General features: G+C 33.3%; 1 protein-coding gene and 1 pseudogene across 4 annotated transcripts in view; both read right to left on the bottom strand.

Annotated features, from left to right (window-relative positions):
• CDH18 (cadherin 18) overlaps positions 1 to 22836 on the bottom strand; it is a 252364-nt gene that overhangs the window by 186933 nt on the left and 42595 nt on the right. For all 4 annotated transcript variants that reach the window (XM_006907120.1, XM_025043539.1, XM_025043540.1 and 1 more), the window contains exon 2: positions 6790 to 7084. In XM_006907120.1, the coding sequence (XP_006907182.1) occupies positions 6790 to 7084 (295 nt within the window). The remainder of the gene's footprint in view (positions 1 to 6789; positions 7085 to 22836) is intronic.
• Positions 424 to 2082, bottom strand: LOC107195336 (annotated as a pseudogene).

The raw sequence follows: 22836 nt of genomic DNA, 5'->3' as shown, positions 1-22836 counted from the left end.
GTCTGATATTACCACATATTTCAGTTCATCTTTTATCTTAGTAGGTTTAGCAGTATTATTTGACATCTGTATCTTCAAATGTTTATTCGCTTAAATTCACGTTTTATTTTTTATTGGTTATTGGATTCATATCTTACATTAGAGTCTTTCATAACATTTTTTTTTTTTAATTAGCAGACTGAAAGTTTCCATTTTTGGAGGGTTTTTTTTTTCATTTAAGACAAGAAATACTTTATTATTCAAACCCATCACAGAAATGGACAGGTTGGGTCTTCAACAAAACATCGTGTTTAAAGCATAGCCAGTAATCATATATGAGAGTATATAGCTCTACATACAGATTAACTGATTAGATCACAACTTTTCAATATTTAAAACAGAAAAGCTTCCCTATAAAAACACCATCTTTGTGACATTTTAACTTTAGTATTCCTCTTCTTCTTCCTCATCCTTTCTTTCAACAGAATCGCACCAACCTCCTTATAATCCTTAAGGGCAGCCATGTCCTCACGGGCCTCAGAAAAACTCTCCTTCCTCCCTGCTCTCACCCACATGCCAGTGAACAAAGGCACACTTAGCATACAACAGATCAAACTTGTGGTCTAGGTGAGCTTGCCCTCAGCAACGGCTGTGGTATTGCTCAGCATGTACACAGCTTGCTGTACTGTGGCTGTATCTCCTCCAGGTACCACAGTGGAAGGCTGGTAATTCATCCTACCTGTGAAGCCAGTGAGGCACCAGCCCAACAACTGGATGATATGCTTGGTCTTGATGGTGGCAATGACAGTTTTGACAGCTTTGGGAACCACGACTCCATGGTATAATAGACAGTAAGCCATGTATTTATCATGGCGAGTCACATTTTACCATCTGGTTGGCTGGCTCAAAGCACGCATTGGTGATCTCCACTACAGAAAGCTGTTCATGTAGGCTTTCTCAGCAGAGATGACGGGGGCACATGTGGCCAGAGGGAAGTGGATGCGGACATAGGGCACCAGGCTGGTCTGGAATTCTGTCAGATTAACATTCAGAGATCCATCAAACCTCAGGAAAGCAGTGATGGAGGATACAATTTGACCCATCAATCTATTCAGTTTAGTATAGGTTGGGCACTCAATATCAAGATTTATATGACAGATGTCATAGATAGCTTCATTGTCCACCATGAAGGCACAATCAGAGTGCTCCAGAGTGGTATGGCTGGTGAGGATGGAGTTGTAGGGGTCAACTACAGCTGTAGAAACCTGAGGGGTGGGATAAATGGAGAACTCCAGCTTGGATTTCTTGCCACAATGAGCTGAGAGACGTTCCATCAACAGGGAAGTGAAACTAGAACCAGTACCCTCACCGAAGCCATAAAAAACCAAGAAGCTTTGAAGACCCGTGCATTGGTCAGCCAGTTTCCGAATTCGGTCCAGGACAAGGCCAATGATCTCCTTGCCAATGGAGATCAGTAACTATACGAGCATAGTTACTGGCAGCATCCTCCATGCCTGTGATGAGCTGCTCCGGGTGGAAGAGCTAGCAGTAGGTGTCATTGCGAACTTTATTTATGACTGTGGGTTCTAGGTCTACAAACATTGCCCTGGGCACATGTGTGCAAGCACCTGTCTCACTGAAGAAGGTATTGAAGGAGTCATATCTCTTCTCTCATGGCCTTGTCCCTTAGCATCTGGCCATCAGGCTAGATGCCATGTTCCAGGCAGTATAGCTCCCAGCAGGCATCACCAGTCTGAACACCAGCCTGGCCATCGTGGATGGAGATGAGCTCACGTGTGGCCGCTGCTTTGCGGCTGCCAAGTGGATGGGTGAGGAAGAGGAGAGGTAGTTGGTTCTTACAGAGCTACTGTTAGTTAGTTGAGGTAAGAGAACCTCCATTTTTGGAGTTTGATCATGGATTTATTCACCATTTATTTTGTCCTGAAGCATGGGAAAAAATACTGTCTTTCACATTGTCCAACATCATGAGCACACCTGGTCCTCCGTCTGAACTCCGCTCCTTAGCTCAGTTAGTGAAGCTGATTTCCACTCCAGAAAGCTCTCTTGGACAACTCCATTTGCCTCAGTTTCCACACTATCCATGTCACAGTTTTTTCAGCTTTTGGTAAACATAACTAAGTGGAACCTGTCCATCGTCTTTATTAACACTGTATACAGTTTTGTTTTGTTTTGTTTTCAAAAGCACATCCCTGTTGGACTTCCTAGGGATTAGATTTTGGTATAAATAATTAGCTATTCTCTTACTTTCAGGCGATTTATGATAACTTTCCTCTTTATGATACTTGGCCATCTCTAAATCTTCTCTCTTAAACAAAAGGAAAATTATCATAATGTCAAATCTATTCAATCTCCTTTGATCCACTGATAAGAATTTGTACAGATACAATTGATTTTACAGTTGGTGGCGAGCAGGATTTAGAGATCCGAAATCAGCTGTTACTTACACCACAGGCAGAAAGGAAAATTGCTGTCATAGCGAAGTCGATTAGCATCATAACAACATATTGGAAAGAGAAAAAAGTGATGATTTCACATAGTATTCCCAAATCAAGGCACTTAATAGAAAATGACATCGCTGTTTCTTATTTGATGCTGAAATCTTTCTCACTATTTCTTTGGATTTAGTATGAGGTTCAATTGTTTGCTTATTGTTCCATGTTAAAACCTAGAATTGGTCCAATTACCAATTCAGATTCAATGCATGTATCTGAGATTGAACTAAAGAGCTTAAATAGAAAGAGGTTTACTTTCTTAAAGAAGGGTTTGGGATTGGCAGGCCAGGGTGAATCATGAGGTCTGCTCCATCTCACTTAGCAAGAAGATTTCTATCTATGGTTGGAAGTGGCTGATGCATCTGCATTATAGGTGGAAAGAAAGGAAGATGGCAGTGGGTGAAATATGTGTACCAGCAATGTCTTTTTGTCAGAAAGAAAACCTATATCTTTCCTGGAAGCTTCGGCCATTGTTCTCCACTTACATCTGACCTGCTAGAATTAAGTCACGTGTCCACTCCCAGATGAAAGGGAGTGATGAGAGGTAGATATTTAACTCTGTATAGGGTCACCCTGAACAAAACTGAGTTCTCTCAGTATCACAGAAGGGGAGACTGAATATTAGATAACTTACAGTATCTACCTAAAGGAAAGAGGCATAATCCTGTTATTTGTAAAAATGCCATATTTTTGTGTAAATGTGTATATCCAACAAAACACTAACTGCCTTAGATCAGCAGGTGCCTCATGTATCAGGACTACAACACTGTCTTCTAATTATTGACTCTGCTTCCAGGTTCATCCCCTGAAATCTCTGACAATAGAAGCTGGAAAACTTTTATGTAAAATGCAACATGAAAAAATATTTTAGGCTTTGCGAATCAGTCTTCATTGTGACTACTCGACTCTGCCATCACAGTGACCAAAGTACCACAGGCAATATATCAATAAATGAGTGTGACTGTGTTCCAGTGAAATGTTTTTATAAAACAAACAGCAGGCTGAATTTGTTTTCCCTGTCACTGTTTGATGATCACTACTCTACAATATTACTAGCTTTTTTTAATTCTAAAATCAGAGTCAATGCAAATATCGCCTATACTTCAGCACCAAATATAAAGTGAGTTTCTCCCTCCTCTAACTTTTATATCACCTTCTATAACATTCACATTCCATGTGCTTTAGATGCTAATATAGTGATTTATGTATCTGTTTTCCCATAGTAATGAGTTCACACATACACACACACCCAATATAATTTCCAATATTCAGCCTATGGCTTGCCATACTCTTTCAATAGACTAATACCTAGAACCACAAGAAGTAAAGACTTGAAACATACTCTGTTGTGTTCTTTTTCTCTATTACTTTCAGATATTAAGTATTTCTCCATTAACCACACTCATCTCAGTAAAAGAATTTAAGAATCCTAGCTATTTCCCATTCCTATCCTTTGAGTTGTGCCTAAGTCCTCATACTACAGCCTTCACTGTGGTAATTCCTTTACACCTCATGGTTCTTAGATTGTACAGTATCTTTTAGCATCCTCAGATGTACTCATTTAGATTGAAGTCTGTGTTCACACACACACTCACATATATATATTTCAGAGTAGATTGCTGATTACTTTTTCCTGTCCTTATCTTTTTCTTTTTGATCTTTTTTCTGATTCATTTCATCTATTTTCAATTTTAACTATTTTCTAACATATTTTTTTCTAGATAAGAGAATAATATACTTTTGGTGTCCTTCTTCAAATATTTCTTTCATTTAACTGACAGATGAACCATGTTTTGACGTAAGCTGTAAATGGTATTCAACTGTTGACCAACGTCAATATTTGATGTGATAAATATAATAATGCCAATACATATTTTAGTAAGAATTTTTGTTAATCTAAAAGTTTATATATTTTTTTCATTTTTTAGCTTTTACGAACTTTCCCAGAACTTACATAGGTTTCTTATTCTATTAGCCCTTCCTAGAACTCAGAAAATCTATTAAACTTATAAGTTTAGTATACCTTTCACTTCAAGAAAATAATATTGTTCCTCACTTTTATCTGCTCTGTTTTGCTCTCTGGGAACATATGGTAATCACACGATAAGTCTAATGAACATATACTCTAAGTCAGTGGTCCCCAAACTTTTTGGCACCAGGGACCAGTGCTCCTATGAGAATCTAATGCATGATGATCTGAGGTGGAGCTGAGGCGGTGATGCTAACCCCAGGGAGCAGCTGTAAATACAGATGAAGCTTTGCTCTCTTGCCCACTGCTCACCTGCTGTGGCCTGGTTCCTAACAGGCCACCAGGCCCCGGGGTTTGGGGAACCCTGCTCTAAGTGTAATCTTTTCCTCACAATTTTCATATTTTTGTACTTCTGCTCTGATTCTTAGCTACTTCTTCCCATTAGGTATATTCTCAAGTTCCAGAGCAGTAATTTTGGTCTTATGAGTGACCATCCGTTCCTCAATCCATACATAAAGTTTTTTGTTGTTTACTTATTTATAAAAAAATAAAAAATGTGGCTTTGAGTTACAGAAATCTCTTTGTAGTGTCCTTAAAACACTAGTTCTCTTATTATCTACTCTTTCTTGGTAGTGACTGCTCTGCCTAGTTTTTTTCTCTCTTGCACTTTGTCCCCTATGGTTATGGTTGTTCCCTGGCATTTCTTAGGGATCTTATGCAGCCCCTGGAACTCCTTACCAGCGGCATTCTCACAAGGATAGAATCATTCTCACAAGGATAGAATCATAGAGTTGTTTTGCTTTTGTCAGACAGAAGGAGGGCGGCAGATGGGCTCTCAGTCCCTTGATCAAGTGCTGGGAGGAAGCCTGTTTAGAGTTTCTACACAAACTCTCAGCTGCCAGTGTTAACGGCGTTGAGACTCTCAGTTTGCCCTCATTTTTCCTCAGAGACCAATGAGCCTGAGTCTGGGCCTCCCCCAGGTCTCTGAGGCGCGTCCCTGTGTTCTACTCTGGTCCAGAGATAGCCAGTTTGATAATTGCTTTCTCCCCTGAGATTTTCTTCAAGAAGTACTTAGTGTCTCTTTCCAATCTGCTTCCCCAACAGCTTCAGGAGCTACCTGCCTAGCTCAAGAGACCTAAAATAGGCTGGTATTGGGAAAGAAGAAACTACCATTTTCCATTAAAAAACCCTATGTATATAAGATAAAGGATGCTAACTAAACTTACTGTGGTGATCACAGTAAGTTTAGAAATAAATTGTCATTATGCTATACATCTTAAAGTTATAGATTGCTAGATGTCAGTCACAGCTCAATAAAGCTAAAAATTTTTTCCAAAAATATTTTTATGTATATATCCAATATACAGTGATTTGATTAATGATGATAAATACCTTAATGTAAAATCATACTCATATATACACAGGAAACTTAAAGATATGCAATCTTTACTCGAAAAATGTGCTCTAAATCCAAGTTTAAAGACTCATAAAATAGTAAAAAATTATTATGATAGCTGAACTTAACTACACTTAGAAATTCATCATATGAGATAAAAACTAAGTAAAAGAGCTAGCTCACAGATATTAGCAAGAGGCAGGAAAGGCCCAGATCATCAGGGTGACTGAAGACCTAGATTACAACTTATTAAATGCAATGTAAGTAAGCTCTGCACTCAGAAGACTCTAGATTCAATTTCTTCATGGTCATTTTCTAAATATGTGAATTGGGAATGTTACTTAAGTATTGTATGCCAGTTTTATATCTTTAAAGTAGTATTCAAAATACTTTGCAAAGTTGTGGTATATTTAAAAGTAAATAAAATATGCAAATGTTTAGGAGAATGTGAAAATTTTAATTGCTTAATGTGGCTATTACTTGTACTATTAATACTAATATAATTAGGTAATAAACTGCAAGTTTAAAAGACATAGCAATAGATTTCCAACATTATACTGTCTGTCTTTAACTATGAAAATTTTCACTTTGAATGTGTTTGTATGTTCTTTGCAATATGCATAAAATATTTATGTGGTCAAAAACACATGTCGATTAAACAAGAATTCTAGGTCTTTTCTGATTTATAATAGTTTTCTTTTGATATGAAACCATTACTTACACTTATAAGTTCAGAAATTAATTTTAATAAACATTGGAATAGTTTGAACTAATATTCTTTAATAGTTTAGGCCATAGAAAATTATTGAAATTTCTGGGGACTATTTCAAATTTCTCCATATTGACACAAAAAAATTAAAATCTTGTCTTCAAAAGATGATTTTTGATTCTCAAAATACATTAAGTCAAAGTATAAAAATGATTTTCCTTACCCATATCTGACATTTCGGGCACAGTGACAATATATGGTCCATCTGTGAACTTCGGAGCATTGTCATTGATGTCTTGCACTTTGATGATGAACTCAGACTCAGGCTCAAGAGGTTTGTTTGTTCGTCTGTCAATAGCCTGGGCATGAAGCACATAGTGGGTCTTCTGCTCTCTGTCTAGGCTTTTCGTTGAGTGGATGTCTCCAGTGGTATCATCAATGATAAATATAGTCCCAGCACCTTCTCCAGTAAGGATATACTTGACAGACCCATCACCTTTGTCAGAATTGGAGTGCAGCTATAAAATAGAAATGAAATAATTTCACATGCAATTATATTTCAGCCTTGCATGGTATTCTTTGAAAATTGCCTATGTATAATTCAATATTTAGTTTGATTATGACTTTTCAATGTCCTGTATTTTATTAGAATCATTTATTTTTTCTGAAATTTTTCTCTACATGCTGTTTATATGAATATTTTTATTATGATGTGTAAAATAATCCAATTATTGATTTAAGAGAAAATAATAAGTAATACTTATTAATAGCAAAAACAACAGCCCTTGGTGTCATTCTACTAAAAGAATATTTTACTAACTACATGGAATAGAATTGGAAAAATAAATTACCAGTAAATCACTTGTAGGGATACTGTTTTCATACTTGTAGTAAAAATGCATTAAAAAAAAATTTAATTGTTTGGCATTCTATTTTAATGTTAAAATTAAAAAAAAAATGTATGGTAGGACAAATTGAAATACAAATTAATTATTAAAATATCCACAAAAGAGGCCTCTGTTTGTCACAGAGGCATTAACTTTATAATTTAAATTTTTTTTCTAATTAATCGTTACACTTAAAATTCAAAAACAAAACAAAACTGTGGTAGAATATTTCCTTTCCTTAAAGATTATAAAAAATTAAAAAAATTAAAGAGTAGTAAAGATTTAATCAATAAGTAGACTCTGATTCTTAATTAATTGAGATACACTAGTAAATTGTCATTTATTAAAATGATTGATTATCCTTTGAACAGATTTTAGAATAGCAACATTTCAGCAAAGAAGAGTTCTTCAATAAGAGTGATAAATAAGATTAAGATGATTTTAAATTTCCTTTTTGTTATTTACATATGAGTAAATGCTTTTCAACTGTATAGTTCATATTTAATATTATACTATAAATTACAATGTCAAAATTCAGTTAAATATTTTCATAAGTGTCACTACTATATTTCTAGCTAGAAACAACAGCAGTATTTTCTCATATCACAACAATATATTTGAAGAATTCTTTCTCCCAAGAGATCTGGACAGTAATTCTTCCTATGAAACCTTTTGGTCACTTAACCTACACTACTTACCTTTTTCTCACTTCTGACCTTGGACACACTGAAAAAATATAACCTGTTCATATAGCATTTTGATTCCCTGCCATAGTAAAGTGAAAATTTTGAAAGTTTATTTTAAAATCTCTGAACTCTTAGAATACTTTTTTTAAAAAAGATAAAATACAGAAAAATACAATACAATATGAGGAAAGGACAATTTTTATAGAAAAAAACAACTGAAACATAAATCATAGGACATCAGAAATAATTTTACTTCTTTCTTGAAAACACATAAGACATAAATAGGAATACTCTTTTAATGAAAATCACTCAGCAAAATTTAACAACTCATTTCAAAACTGCTTTTGGGGAGCTTTTATAAAAGGAAGCAAAATACATTAGGAAAATATAAAATAACATAGCTTTCAAAGATTCATACTTCATTAAAAAATTAACTACAAACAGAGAATACAGATTGCATGGAGATAGTTGCATGAATGTATGAAAATGTATTTATTTCTTTATGTCTGTTGACATATCATTTTAGCACCTAGAAGAAAAGATTTATGATTTATGAAGTGGATACCTACAAAATACTGATAGGCAGCCTGTTTTGTATTCTCCCAAAAAGTATCAATTCATTACCAAAACATAGCAAAGTAAAGCAACAAATTCATTCAACAAATGTTTTTAGGACCTTTTCTAGAACACTCTTCTTATTAAGTCAATAAGAGGTAGATCATTTTATTAGCTATTGTATAGTATATATAAATTATAAATCTATATTATACATACACACATATATATGTGTATATACATACATATGTATACATCTAATTAACTAAACACACTTTGGGGGAAAAATTGTGACTTCTAACAACTAATTTCAGAAAGACAACAATAGTTGTAATCAAGTCTTATCTTCAGGACATAGTCACATATTCTTTTATGTTTTTAATGAGGTTAACCTGATATTATTTAGTTTTGGATTAAAAGTTCTTATAAAGAAGAAAGGGCTTATCTATGTAGGCCATCAACAGAGGTTAAAATAAATAGTAAACTTGTCAATCTACAGAATCTATTAAAAAGATTATATACTCTATTCTTTATGTACATTTTGTTAAGTAATTCAAATAAAAGAAAAATTCCAATAATTTTATTGATTTATATTTTAAGATTTGGACCTGGTTCTATAATAAAAGGTTTTAGAATTAATAAATCACTTAGTCTAAATGTTTCAGAAGTTATATTCGATTTGAAAATAGACATGCAATACAATCAGTGAATTGGAATTTAGAAGTATCTATATTGTTGGATAACACTGTGTTATATAAAAATATTATAAAATATATTTGAATTATATTAGATAATACACAGTTTGAGTGTTTAAATAATGTAGATCATCATTTTATTAATAGATTATTTACTCTCTCAGCTGGCCTGGTTGAAACTTGAAAGGATTAGTTCTATGAAACACTAATGGGAAACCAACAAAGTAGCATTTGGTCAATTGATTAGTAGTTTATATGATTATGTCGATAATCACTTGTGAAGCAAACAAGTTATGCACTCTCAGGACTACCTCTTCTATATCGTATCTGTTCTCAAATATCCAATTTTTTTTGCAACATATGATCTGCAACAGAGATGCCTGAGAGAAACGTTGGCTATATTGTCTTGTTTTCCTTAGTAAGTGGGTTTTAAGATCCTGGAAGAGCACATCTTTTATATCAGATTTTGTAAGGCAGGAAATGATGACTGAGTGAATGAATGCATGAATGAATGGAATTGGTGAGGAGTAATGCTAATATCAGAGACAGAATCTTAAAACAGAAAGAAAGCTCATCAATACAGATAATCACAATAGAAACGTGTTATCTTTGAATGTTGTCAACCATATGATTTCACTCATAGGTGGTATATAAAACTAAAAGTAACAAATGAACAAGACAAACAAAAACTCATAGACACAGACAACAGTTTAGTGGGTACCAGAGGGAAAGGGGAAGTGGAGAGGTAGGTATGAGTAAAAGAGGTCAAATATGATGACAGAGATTTGACTTTGAGTGGTGAACACGCAATGCAAAATACATATGACATATTATTGAATTGTACACTTGAAACATATAATTGTATTAACCAATGTTGCCCCAATGAATTTAATGATAATAATAAAATAATGATGATAATAATAAAAATACAAGTAAAATCTGAAAAAAAAATCAGAGTAGAGCATATAAAGTAGAAATTCTCTGGTTATATACAAGATATTGATTTAGTAAACAGTAAAATTGCATTGTAAATTTAGGTAGTATATTATTTAAGAGATATTTTTGACATTTTTACATTAAATATGTAAAAATACTTGGAAGATAATTGATTTTAGTCACATACAATGAACACTCTTTAGCAGACAGTTTAGAAATACCACCAAAAGAGCAGTAGTGGAGTCTTATCATAACTCACATTGGTGGGAATATACTTTTAGAGTCATGGATTTTACAAAATGAGTGATATTTTTATGCTGAAGGACAGATGTTGCTCGAAAAGAAGAATAGATTATCCCTGTGTGTCTGATCACATAATAGAGCAGGGTTAATTAACTGCACTTTAGAGAATAGAAAAGGCGAGGAGAATGAAAGAAGAGAGAAAAAAAAATGTAGTTACCCAAGTAAAGCAAAATGAATATTTCTCTGGCATTACTTCAATAAATTGACTCTTTCTTGATGTTAAGTAGTAACCTATGGCACTTAGAAAGCCAACGTGACTCACATGAGTTCCTCCGAGAAAACTATTCACCCTAGAACACATTAGGGTCAGGACAAAAAAAACATATATAGCTTTTACTCTAATACAGAATTCTTCACAAAGATAATATTCTATCCCTGGGGGAAGAATAACTGTAAAAGGTTAAGAACATGGTGGCAGAACAATTAATTTAAAAAGTTGCTTTTAGTTAGGACTTCAAGCTATGCTAAAATGATAGGTCATTGACTTAAAATTATAGAATTTTGAACTACAAAATTTATCTACGTTTCTATGAGTAGAAAACTTATATTTACAACATTCCAGTAGAAGCCAGATATAAAGTCAGAAATATCATATACTAATCCCACTATTATCACTTTCTCCAACACATAAAACACAATTAATACAATGTGAAGATCATAGGAAAGATATGTCATTGGAACTTATTATGTATTCTTCATTCCAGAATGTGTTATATTTTAAACTGTGAAACAAAACTCAACTGAACTATTAATAAGTGGTTGATGTGAAAAAAAATACTAATCAAATAATAAGTTTCTTGATCACTAACACATGAGTCTCTTTGTGTAAGAAAAATACATAACCATTAGTTTTAACTTTGTATCAATTAATATGTAAAATGTTATGGCAAAAATGGTATCAATAAAGTACTTTGTTCCACCATAAAGCTAACATTAGTCAATTAAAAAGTTAATAAACTAGATGAGGGTAAGGGAATAGGTATACAGTTGTTTTGCTAGAAACATCAGAGGTCTTTGTCAAATATGTATAGTTCTGTTTGGTTTCAGCTTTTAGCTTTTAACTTCTTTACAAGTATTCTTAGAGAAGAAAACTTGTGATTGACCAGAAGGAGGGCATAAAGAGCAGGAAGCAGCACTAGTTTGAATATGATATACCCTGAATCCAAGATTGGGAATATTAACGTGTGTGTGTGTGTGTGTGTGTGTGTGTGTTTGTATTACATACCACTGAGTTGGTTCTAACTCTTGGCAATCCTATCAATGAGTAATGTCCACAATATCCTGTCCGCCACAACTCTGCTTAACCCCAGCAGACTCATGCCTACTATGGAGTCCATCCATCTCTTACTTGGGCTTCCTCTTTTCCTGATGCTTTCTATTTTTTCCAGCACCAGTTATTTTATAAAGAACACTGATTCTCATGTTGCAACCAAAATAGGACAGCTTCAGTGTTATCATTTTTCACCTCTAATGATGTTTCAATCTTAATTCACTCTAGGGTCCACTTGTTCATCTTCCTGTGTTTCAGGGTATCTGCACAGCTCTCCTCCAACAGCGTATTTCAAACACATCATTTCCCCCACCCCATTAGCCTTCTTACTGTCACACTTTCATATCTGTACAGAGTAATTGAGAGAACAGGGTATGGATGATCTCAGCCTTGGTTTCTAATGGTATAAGATGAAAAACTGTAAAATATCTCTAAATTTTGAAGTTGCCATAATTCCATTCCAATCAGCTTTACTTTTGAGAGTCCCACTAGGTGTGCCAAATACTTGGACACTGCAGGAGGCAATCAGTAGTTGATAATTTCACTATTAATTGTTGGGATGCCTCAAAAAAGAGATCAATTGATTAAATTTGGAATGAGATATATAAGGCACAAAAGTACCTATTCTCTATAAAAAGTAATGTCTACTTTTATCTCTCAATCAAAATCTAGTTGAAAAAAAAAAGATGGCTCTGGCAGTTACATTTTTAAAAACCTCCAGAGCATACTAAACGTTATTAAATTCCAGAAAATTACTGTCCCAAACCCATTCAAGTGTGTCGTGATTTCATCCCCATTAAAACTCTGTCATTTTTGTTTATTTTAACTCTTTCCTTTGGAAAATTCATTTGACAATAAAATATATCATTGTTTGATTCAGCAATCACTTTTAGGAGCCTATCCATCTAACATATAGTTTGGGAGTGCCCACCACATGTTGTTCATGGTGCTCAGTGATGGGGCATCAAGAACAAGCAGTGAGATCCCAGTGCTGGTAAAGCCCACACTGATTCTAGTGGAGAGAAGCAGCCGGGAATCAGAAAACAATATTGGAAAAGAACAAAGTGGGAAGACTGGATATTCTACATTTCGAAACTTACTACTAAGCTACAGTGATCAATTCCATGTGGGTCTGGGATAAGGATAAACACATAAATCAATGAAATAGACATGAAAGCTCAGAAATAAACTCATACTTTTATGGTCGATTGAGTTGCAATAGATGCGAAGACCATTTGATGGAGGAAGGAATAAACTTCCCAAGAAATTTTGAAGAGACAACTGGGTAGCTATATATATGCAAAAGAATAAATTGCATCCCAAGCTGACTTCATATACAAAAATCAATTCAAAGTGAATTAAAAAAAAAAAATAGTCCTAAGTGTAAGAACTAAAACTACGAATATCTTAGAAAAAAACAAATTTTCTAAAACAATTTTAGAAAAAAAGCAAATTTTGTAGCAGTACACTTGGCAATGCTTTCTTGAATTGACACCAGAAGCATAAGCAACCAAAATAGTATATAAGTTGAACTTTATGAACATTAAAAACTCTTGTGTTTCAAAGCATACTTTCAAGAAAGTGAAAAGAAAATTCACAGAGTGGGAGAAAATATTTACAAACTATATATCAAAGAAGGGTATAGTATTAAGAATTTATAAATACACTTAAAAATAAAAGACAAATAGGCTAACTGAAAATGGACAAAGAATTTAAATACACATTTCTCAAAAGAAGATATATGGATAACTGATAAGAATATGAAAAAGTGATATCAAAAGAAGATATATGGATATATGGAATTCCTTAGGGAAATGCAAATTAAAACCTCAAGCTATCACATCCGTAAGGAGCTCTAAATATTTTTAAAGAAAATAGAAAAAAGCATGTGAATTTCAACAATGGTTCTAATGTAACTCAGTAATTAATGTAACTTAATGTAATTTACTCAGTACAAATTCTCCAAAAATTCTAGGAAAGGAGGCTAATGAATCTTCAAAATTCCAATAGCAAGATGTAAGCTAAGAAAGCTACTCAGGTGCAAATATATCCTGATTTTAAAGTAAAAAAGTGTAAGGATGATGCAGACTGCAGAAGGAAAGAGTCCAAAGGGTGGAGTGAAAATGAAAATTACTCCTACATCTTGTGACCTAATCAAGGAACTTGTAAGATTTACCTGACTGAATTGCAAAATTTTTAGGAACCAGTGTTCCTTTGTTTCTCCAATTTTACCCTCTTTGAATATACATGTTTTATGCCTATCTGACCATGCGTGTTTGGTGTGCAAATAACGTCTTCATAATTTTGCAGAATTAAAGACCAAGAAAGACTATATTCAAGGTTATAGTTTATGCCTAAGGACCTATACCCAAAGAGCCTCAACCACACCTAGACTTGAATTGGATGATGAGATTCTGGAGTTTGAGCTAACACTATAAAGGGATCATGCTTGTGAGGACCCTGGGTGGGGGATAAGTATATTTGATGGGAGGAATATGAATCACCCCGAGGAAGACTAGGATAGGTAGCTAGCTATTGGAATTACCCATAATGATTACTGTCCTTTGCTGTTTACATACATATGTAACTTCCTTTCCTTGAGTTAGGGTAGGACTCAGTAACATTAATTAGACAAAAGCACAGGGTTATCATTTTCAAAAATAGGTTAAAAGACATTGACTTTAGTCATGTTTGCCTGCTCTTGTTACCTATAACTCTCTGTTGCTCTCTTTCTTTCCTGGCGTTCTGAGGGAAGCAAGTTGCCATGCGTGAGAATTTCTATGAAGAAGCTCGCATGGCAGGAAACTGATGACTCTAGTGTGGACCTGAGACATGCTAACAGACATGTGAGTGAATCTGAGCATGGATTTTCTGCAAAATTTAGACTTGAGATGATTACAGCCCCAACAGATAACTTGATCATAGCCTCATGAGACATTCTGATTCAGAGACACCCACAGAAGACATGTCTGAATTCCTGAACCACAGAAATTATGAGATCATAAATATTTGTTGCTTTAAGCCACTGAATATTTGGGGAATAGTGATGCCTAAGTTGGTATCTCAAAACAGTATGCTAAATGAAAAAAGCCAAACACAGAAAAAGCACATATGTTTTGGTTCCATATGTATAAATGTATAGACCAGAAAATCTAAGCTGGAGAAATTAAATTAGACGTTGTTAGGATTAGGGGTGCAAGTGATTGCCTGCAATATTTTTGTTATCTTTATGAAGATGGTTTACAGAATTTTCAAATGTCTTCAAAGTATGTACTTTTTATATGTTGAATATATGTCATGTAAAGTGTACCTCTTTCTTAGTGTTAATAATTATGAATATCAAATTACTTAAGCATCAAAGTATACTGCAATGGTGCTATATAAATACATAATTATCAATATAGTATCCCTGCCGTTGAGCTTACAGTCTAAAATGAAATGCAAAAAGAATGCTATAAGTCTACATTTCTTTAGAATTGGCTATTTTGGCAAAGAAGCAAGGCAAAATGAACTATCATTTCAAGTACAATGTTAATAAGGCTTTGAACATGAGCCAAAGAATGTTTTACTTGTACCCAGACATTTCTCTCATTTATATTAGGCTTGGTAAAAATAGAGCAAGTACATATTCTATAAGAACAATGAATTATTTCAAATTGCTTTGTAGGACTTGAAACTTCAGATTTGAAAATGAAAAGTATGCCATCATATACCTTAGTAGATAAAGAAATATTCAGATTATTATTCATTCTGTATTGCCTTTGTAGGATCTGCTTAGATAATCTTTCTTTAAGATGTCCCTTTCATCCCTTATAAAATTAGGGTCTTATAATTAATCAAGATCTTGAGGAAACTAGAGTGATAGGACCTAATTGTCACTTTTTTGCTACCCCAAATCCCTACATTTATTTTGCACTTAATATATCCCTCTCAAATGTCCATGTCTTAATCCAGGGCCCTATCAATTTTATTTAACATGAAAAAATGAACATTGCAGATACGAAAAAAATGAAGGGAAAATAATTCATTCTAGATTATCCCATTGCGCTCAATGTAATCACAAGTGCTTTTGTAAGAGAAAAAAGCAGGCAGGAGAGTCAGAGAAAAGGTATGATTTAGAGAAGCAGAGATGACAGGGAGGAAGGGGGAGGGATGGAGGGAGAGAGAAAGAGGATTTGATAGATTTGATTTGAAGATGTTATTCTGCTTTCCTTAAAGACTGAAGAACTGGCTATAAACCAAGAAAAGCAGACAGTTTCTAGAAGCTTAAAAAAAATATCCTCCCCTAGAATCTCCAGAAGGAATGCAGCCATTTCGACACCTTGATTTCAGGACTTGTGAATTCTAGAGCTGTAAGTAAATAAATTTGTGCTAGTTAAGCCATAAAATGTATGATAACTTGTTATAGCAGCATAAGAAAAATTATATAGTTTTTGTAACATATATGATACATTTTATATGATATATTTTAGCATGTATCATATATCCTGCTAAAAATTGACATATAGTTTATAGTAATTCTATGTGGTAGATATTACTATTGTCCCCATATTTTTAAATGAACATATTGAATCTCGTTATTAGTTAATTTGCCCATGGCTACCAAGCTATTAAAAGAAGTTGGACTTAAACCCCTCTAAGTTTAACTTCAGCACCTGGACTCATATTTTAGTCAAATGACACATTGCAGATATACAAACACAGTTACTGAAAAGTTTAAATGTACAAAATTGTAGATACATTTCACATCATCTGCAACAGTCAAACATTAAATCAACATTTAAGAGAACAGCAGACAAATGTCCACATGTATACACACATATTAAAAAAAGAGAAAGAGAAAAACAAATAAAGAACTTTCTGGTGAGATATTTAGAAACCTTTCTCTACACAACAAGATCCAGGGTATTAATCACTTGAAGATAATGCTTGTCTTCAAGAATTCTTTCAAGACAACATGAGTTTCAGATGGTGGAGAAGTGATAAGAAGCTAAAACATGGAAAAATGTCTGAATTTCAGACCCTAGCAGCTAGGGCTCAGAATTCTTGGAGTCTGGATGGGACTATCTGAGTGTCAAAGGGGTGCCCAGAGGCAAGGAGGAGGATGCTAGAAGGCAGGGCTGGAGCAACAGTGAATGGGAGAAGTCAGTAGCCAGAAGGGACAATAAACCATAATGGACTAACATGTGGATTCCCGTGACAAACTAGACTGTGAAGATGAGGATGCTTGGAATGGTTACTACACTAGTTCTTTGCTAAAATTATAGGGAGAGTGTTAAGTTGAAGCATTCAGGGAGAGTGAGGCAAGCCCCAATTACCAGCTGAAACAGATGCACACACTCTACAGAATAAAGTTTCACCAAGCAGGGCCCACAGGAATACTACCCATAAAAACTAAGCATGTCCTCACAACAAAAGATATGAAGCACATGAAAAGGCAGACCATCACAAGTGAGAATCAAAGCTGAGAAACAACTGATTTTTAATGATCAAAAACTGCAGATGTGCATACTACAGAAAAATTATACTGCATACAAAATAATTAGAGAAAAAAAGGATACCATTACAAAGATGCTTGAATGATAAGAAATCGTCAAGAAACAGAAGACATTTAAAAAAATTACCATCTGGAAAAGAAAAATATTACATGAATAAAATTTTTAGTGGATGAATTAAACAGTAGATTTGACATAATAGAGGAAATAAAAGTGAACTGAAAGGTAATGGTATAATGAGTTGTATCAAAGTGGGAGGAAAAGTGAGTTTTCTATCTCCCAAATGCATCCTTATTTCTGGAAATCACTAAATGGCCAGCATTATGTATCAGATTTTAGGACACTTACCATTTATGCAGAGGAGGAGGACTTATTGACTAGAGTAGGAATTGAGAGACATGCAAAGCATGGGAAACTATCTATTTCTTATGTATTTAAATGATCTGTTCATAGGTACTCGATACTGAAGAGAAAAGAAGAAAAACAATGAAGAAAAAGAGGAATAGATAGAGAGAGGGAGAGAGAAAGGAGGGAGAGAGGGGAAAAATTCATTAAGGAACCCATGACAATACTATAGTCAAATTAAAAATGAGGGGAAAAAATGGAGTAACAAACAGTGTTACATTGTCGGTGGGCTATTTTAGAAATCAAGTAGATATAGAATAGTTGGGTTATAGTCACATAAAGTAAGCCCATTGACTTTTATCTTATGTAACAACAAGCTGTTATTTTTTTTCTTGATTCAGTGATACCGTATTAAAATATGACTGTATGTGTGGGTGTTTTGGAATATGATATCTTTATAGTATTGAACAATGTAAATATCCTATAATTTCTATGTCTTGAAAAGCATGAATAATAACAATTAAGATAGTCAGAAATAAAGAGTCGTAAAATGCCGGTAAATTACTTATTATAATGGTCAGTAACAAAAAAAAAAAGTGTTTCAAAAGTAGATTATATTAATAAAATGTTATATAACATAACACTTAATTATTGACATGTTTGATACAAGTTTTGAAGAAGAAAATGCAAATATAAAGCAAAAACAGGTTAATATGGATACCTGTGTTGTTTTTCCTATCTTTCTACACAATGTTTATTAAAGATGATATAAGTTCACAGTTAGAAAGCAATGGAATTTTGGTAGGTTACTCATTATGAATAGAGCTCAAATGTACCATTATGCTGGGACAGATGGTGTCTAAATAATCTGAGATGAACAATGTAAGTGTCACATGTCTCAACTTGGACCTCTATGTGCTTATCCAGAGCATCTAAAATATATAGGATGAATAATCAGGCATTATGTTAAAAGAAACATTAAGGTTTAAATTATTGTCATTATTATGGGTGAATTAGAATGAAATAGTATTGAGATGAAAGATATTTCTCAATGGTTAAAGAAGAAATAGATGGAGAATCACCAAATAAATATAACTCTAAATTATTATCTTTAGTTTCTTCTAGTTTTCTAAAGTAAAGAAGTAAAGTAGGTTTAGACTAATTTCTAGTTTCTTCTAGTTTTCTGAAGTAAAGAAGCAAAGTAGGTTTATATTTGTAGTTTTTACAAAACAACTGAGCTCTTTATAAAGATCATTTAGAAATATAACTTGCTATTAGGGAGGAGATAGAGAACATCATTTAAATTCCACAAATTGTAGAAACAGAAAAAGGAAATGATATGAACAACTTTATTTCAATAAATTCAACAACTCAAATGAAATAAATTCCTTGAAGATAAACATTACCAAACATCACTAAAAAATAGATAATACAAATAGCCCTATACCTATTAAAAAATTGAATTTTCAGTTAAAACTTCTTCGTGCCCGCCTCCACCAAAAACTCAAACAAAAACATCTTTACGCTTAACTGGTAAACTCAATCAAACATCAAATATAAAATAAAATAATACCAATTTTTACTCAAGCGTTTCCAGAAAATTGAAGAGGATGGACGAATATATTTTCCAATTCATTCTGTAATTTATTCACTATCTTCATACCAAAATAAGACAAATATACTACTAAAGAAGTACAGGTAAATATCACACATAAACATAGATAAATTCTAAAAAATATATTAGATAAATATTAAATTTTAAATATTAAATTTTAAATGAAACAGCAATATATTAAAAATCTAAAACATCATGGCCAAGTCAGAGTATCGCAGGAATGTAATGTAAATTTAACATTAGAAAATCAAATGTAATCCACTGTATTAAAAAAACTAACAACTAAAAAATATATAAATATTTCAATAGACATGTTTAAAGCATTTTCCAAAAATCAACATCCATTTCTGATAAAAAAAAAAAACTATGAACAAACTAAAAATAGAAGGAAACATATTCAACCTGATAACAGCTATCTATGAAAACTTACATCTAACTTCATGATTAAATGTGAAAAATAATATATTTACCCCCTAAGACCAGGAACACGCAAAATGTGTGCTATCACCACTTGCATTTAACATTTTACTGGATGTTTTAGCCAAGAAAATAAGACAAAAAGATAAATAAAAAAGTCTATTGCCATGCTACCCTGAACAAGCCCAATCCCATCTGATCTCCGAAGCTAAGCAGGGTTGGGACTGGTTAGTATTTGGATTAGAGACCACCTAAGAAAACCAAGTGCTGTAGGCATAAAAAATAAAAAAAATAAGGGATTATAACTGTAAATAATCCTATTAAATTTACCAAAAAAATGCTATTAGAACTTATATATCAGTTGAGCTAAATGTAAGGATAAGAGACAAAAATAGAAAAAATAATAATTTTATCTTTATATACTAGTGACCAACAAAGAAACTGAAATCAAAATATATTATTTAAAATAGCATCAAACAATTATATAATTAGGAACAAGTATTGAAAAGATATGAAGAATCTGTACATGGTTAAGAAAAAATAAAGAAAACCTAATTGTAGGGAGAAATAACTATACATATTAGTTAGAGGACTCTATTTTTATGGTATCTATTCTCCAAAATTGATCCAGATTTTTAACGTAATCCCATTCAAATTCCCAGTAGGCTTTTTTCTTACAAATTGACAAGCCGATTGTAAATTTCAAATGATAATGCAAAAAAAAAAATAATAATAAAATACAAGAACAGCCAAAACAATATTTGATTTTTTTTTGGAAAAAAAAAATTGGATGACTTCAAACTAATTAGAAGTTATAATAATCATGACAGTGTGGTATTACATAAAGATAGACAACTATATTAATGAAAAACAACAGTGTGTCCCTAAATTGACCCATACATATATGACCAATTGATTTTCAACAAATGTGCAAAGGCAATTCAGAAAAGATTAAGGTCCATTCTAACTCACAGATATCAACAAATGAGTTCAAAGTGGACCATAGTATTAATGGTGAAACCCAAACCAAAACTGTAAAACTGAGAAAAAACTTAAAAAATCTTTTGTGACCCTGGGTGATGTAATTTTTAATTCTTTTGTAATATAACACTAAAAGCATGATCCATGATCCAAATTAAAAATGTTTAAATATGCTCTGGATGATACTGTTAAGAGAATGAAATGAGAAGTTCTATGCTGCGTGAAATGAAGGACACGTTATACATGTCATGAAAAATTTGTCTCCAGAATACGTGAGAAACTAAATCATTAATAAGGAAACAATCTAATACATAAGTGGGTAAAATACTGAACCAAACAACTCACCAGATAAGGTGAAATATAAACACAAGTAAAAATGGATAAGATTATTAGTCATTAGGGAAATTTGATTAAGATCACCATGAGATGCCACCACAAATTTTTATAACGATTTTGAAGACTGATGATATCAAATGCTGGCAAGAATGTGAAAGAACACTGGAACTCATATACGCAGCTTGTGGGAATGTAAAATGGCACAGATGCTCATTTCTTAGAAAGATAAACCTACAACTGCCATATGATCCAGCCTTGACACTTGGGTGTTTTTTGAAGAGAAAGGAAAGTATGTGTCCATATAAAGAGTTGTCCGCAGATGTTCAAAGTAATTTATTTGTTATAGCCCAAAACATGAAACAGCTTGTGTCTCTCCAAAAACAGGTGGATGGATCCCACACTGTAGTACATACACACAGTGAAATAGTACTCAGCAAAAATGAACAAAAAAGTACATGTTACAACATGCATAAATTTCAAAATAATTATTCTAATTAAAAGAAGCCAGACCAAATAGAGTATATACTCCATGATGCCATTTATAATGAACTCTAGAAAATGCAGCGTATCTATAGTAACAGCAAGCAAATAAATGGTTGCCTGGGGATGGAGGAGGGGAGCAGATGGAAAGGATTCCCAAGGAGAATGACGTAGACTTTTGGGGGGCTGGATATCTTGATCTTTTTGATCGTGTATACATCTAATAAATTTTATAAAATCTCAAGTTTTAAATATGTGTGGTTTATTATATTCAATTATTCCTTCATAAAGTGCAAAAGAACAACAAAGTGTCCATGAGGCCATACACTCCTCATATTCAAAAACAATACAGCCTACACCTCAACAAACATTTATTCACTTATTTAATCGGTCATCATTTACTCATTCTTTTATTCATTTTATCATACACTTAATAATGCACTTATTTTCATTCATTATTTATTTATTTATTCAAAAATTTATTGAGAGTCCACTCTGTCATTATTTAAGTGCTGAGAATAGAATAAAAGAGACAAAATCTGAATTTATATAAGGTTAAATACTTAAGGATAAACTTAATATTACCACATAACTGGCAAGTATTTTTGAGTAACCGCTATTCTGTACACTGTAAGGTCTTAGTAAGTCAGTGTTATGAGTGCTTGTTCCTCTCTGAGACTGTCTGTGCATGGATGACCTCTGATTTCACTCTGTGCCAGTCTTAAAGCTGGGCACAGAAGACTTTCTTTATAAAGAATCACCTCCCATTAGTCAAATTTGCAAGTGATTTTAGATGGAAACACAAAAGACACAGTGGGCATCACAAAGCACAAAAATAAAACTAATTTTTTCCCTGTTCTCCATCAGTTCCTAATAGACTCTATAGGCAAAAGGTGCTCATGGTCTATTCCTGGCATCTCATTCCTGGTCAAAGGGGTGTGAGTGATCATCTCGGCTCCTCTTTCCTATTTGTGTTCTGTAAACATCCCTCCTTCTTTAATTGGAACTGAGGCTCTTCTACTAGCCTGGAAGCAAAATTGTGTCTCTGCAGACACCAAAGATATTCTCACTGTGGCTAGGAATAAAATAAAATTTCCATATTTTACATCAAATTTAACAATATACGTGGGCCTACTTTAACAATTACTGTTTTGAGGTAGAGGTACTATACCACTTAATAGAGGAAAAACAGGTTATAGAAAATTAACCTGAGACAGCTGGGACAGTAAATTAATAGCTAAGATAGATGCGCATAAAGGATTCTATAAC

This window comes from Pteropus alecto, unplaced genomic scaffold, assembly GCF_000325575.1.
Source record: "Pteropus alecto unplaced genomic scaffold, ASM32557v1 scaffold152, whole genome shotgun sequence".
Classification (NCBI taxonomy): Eukaryota; Metazoa; Chordata; class Mammalia; order Chiroptera; family Pteropodidae; genus Pteropus; species Pteropus alecto.
This window is presented reverse-complemented; position numbering and strand designations above follow the sequence as displayed.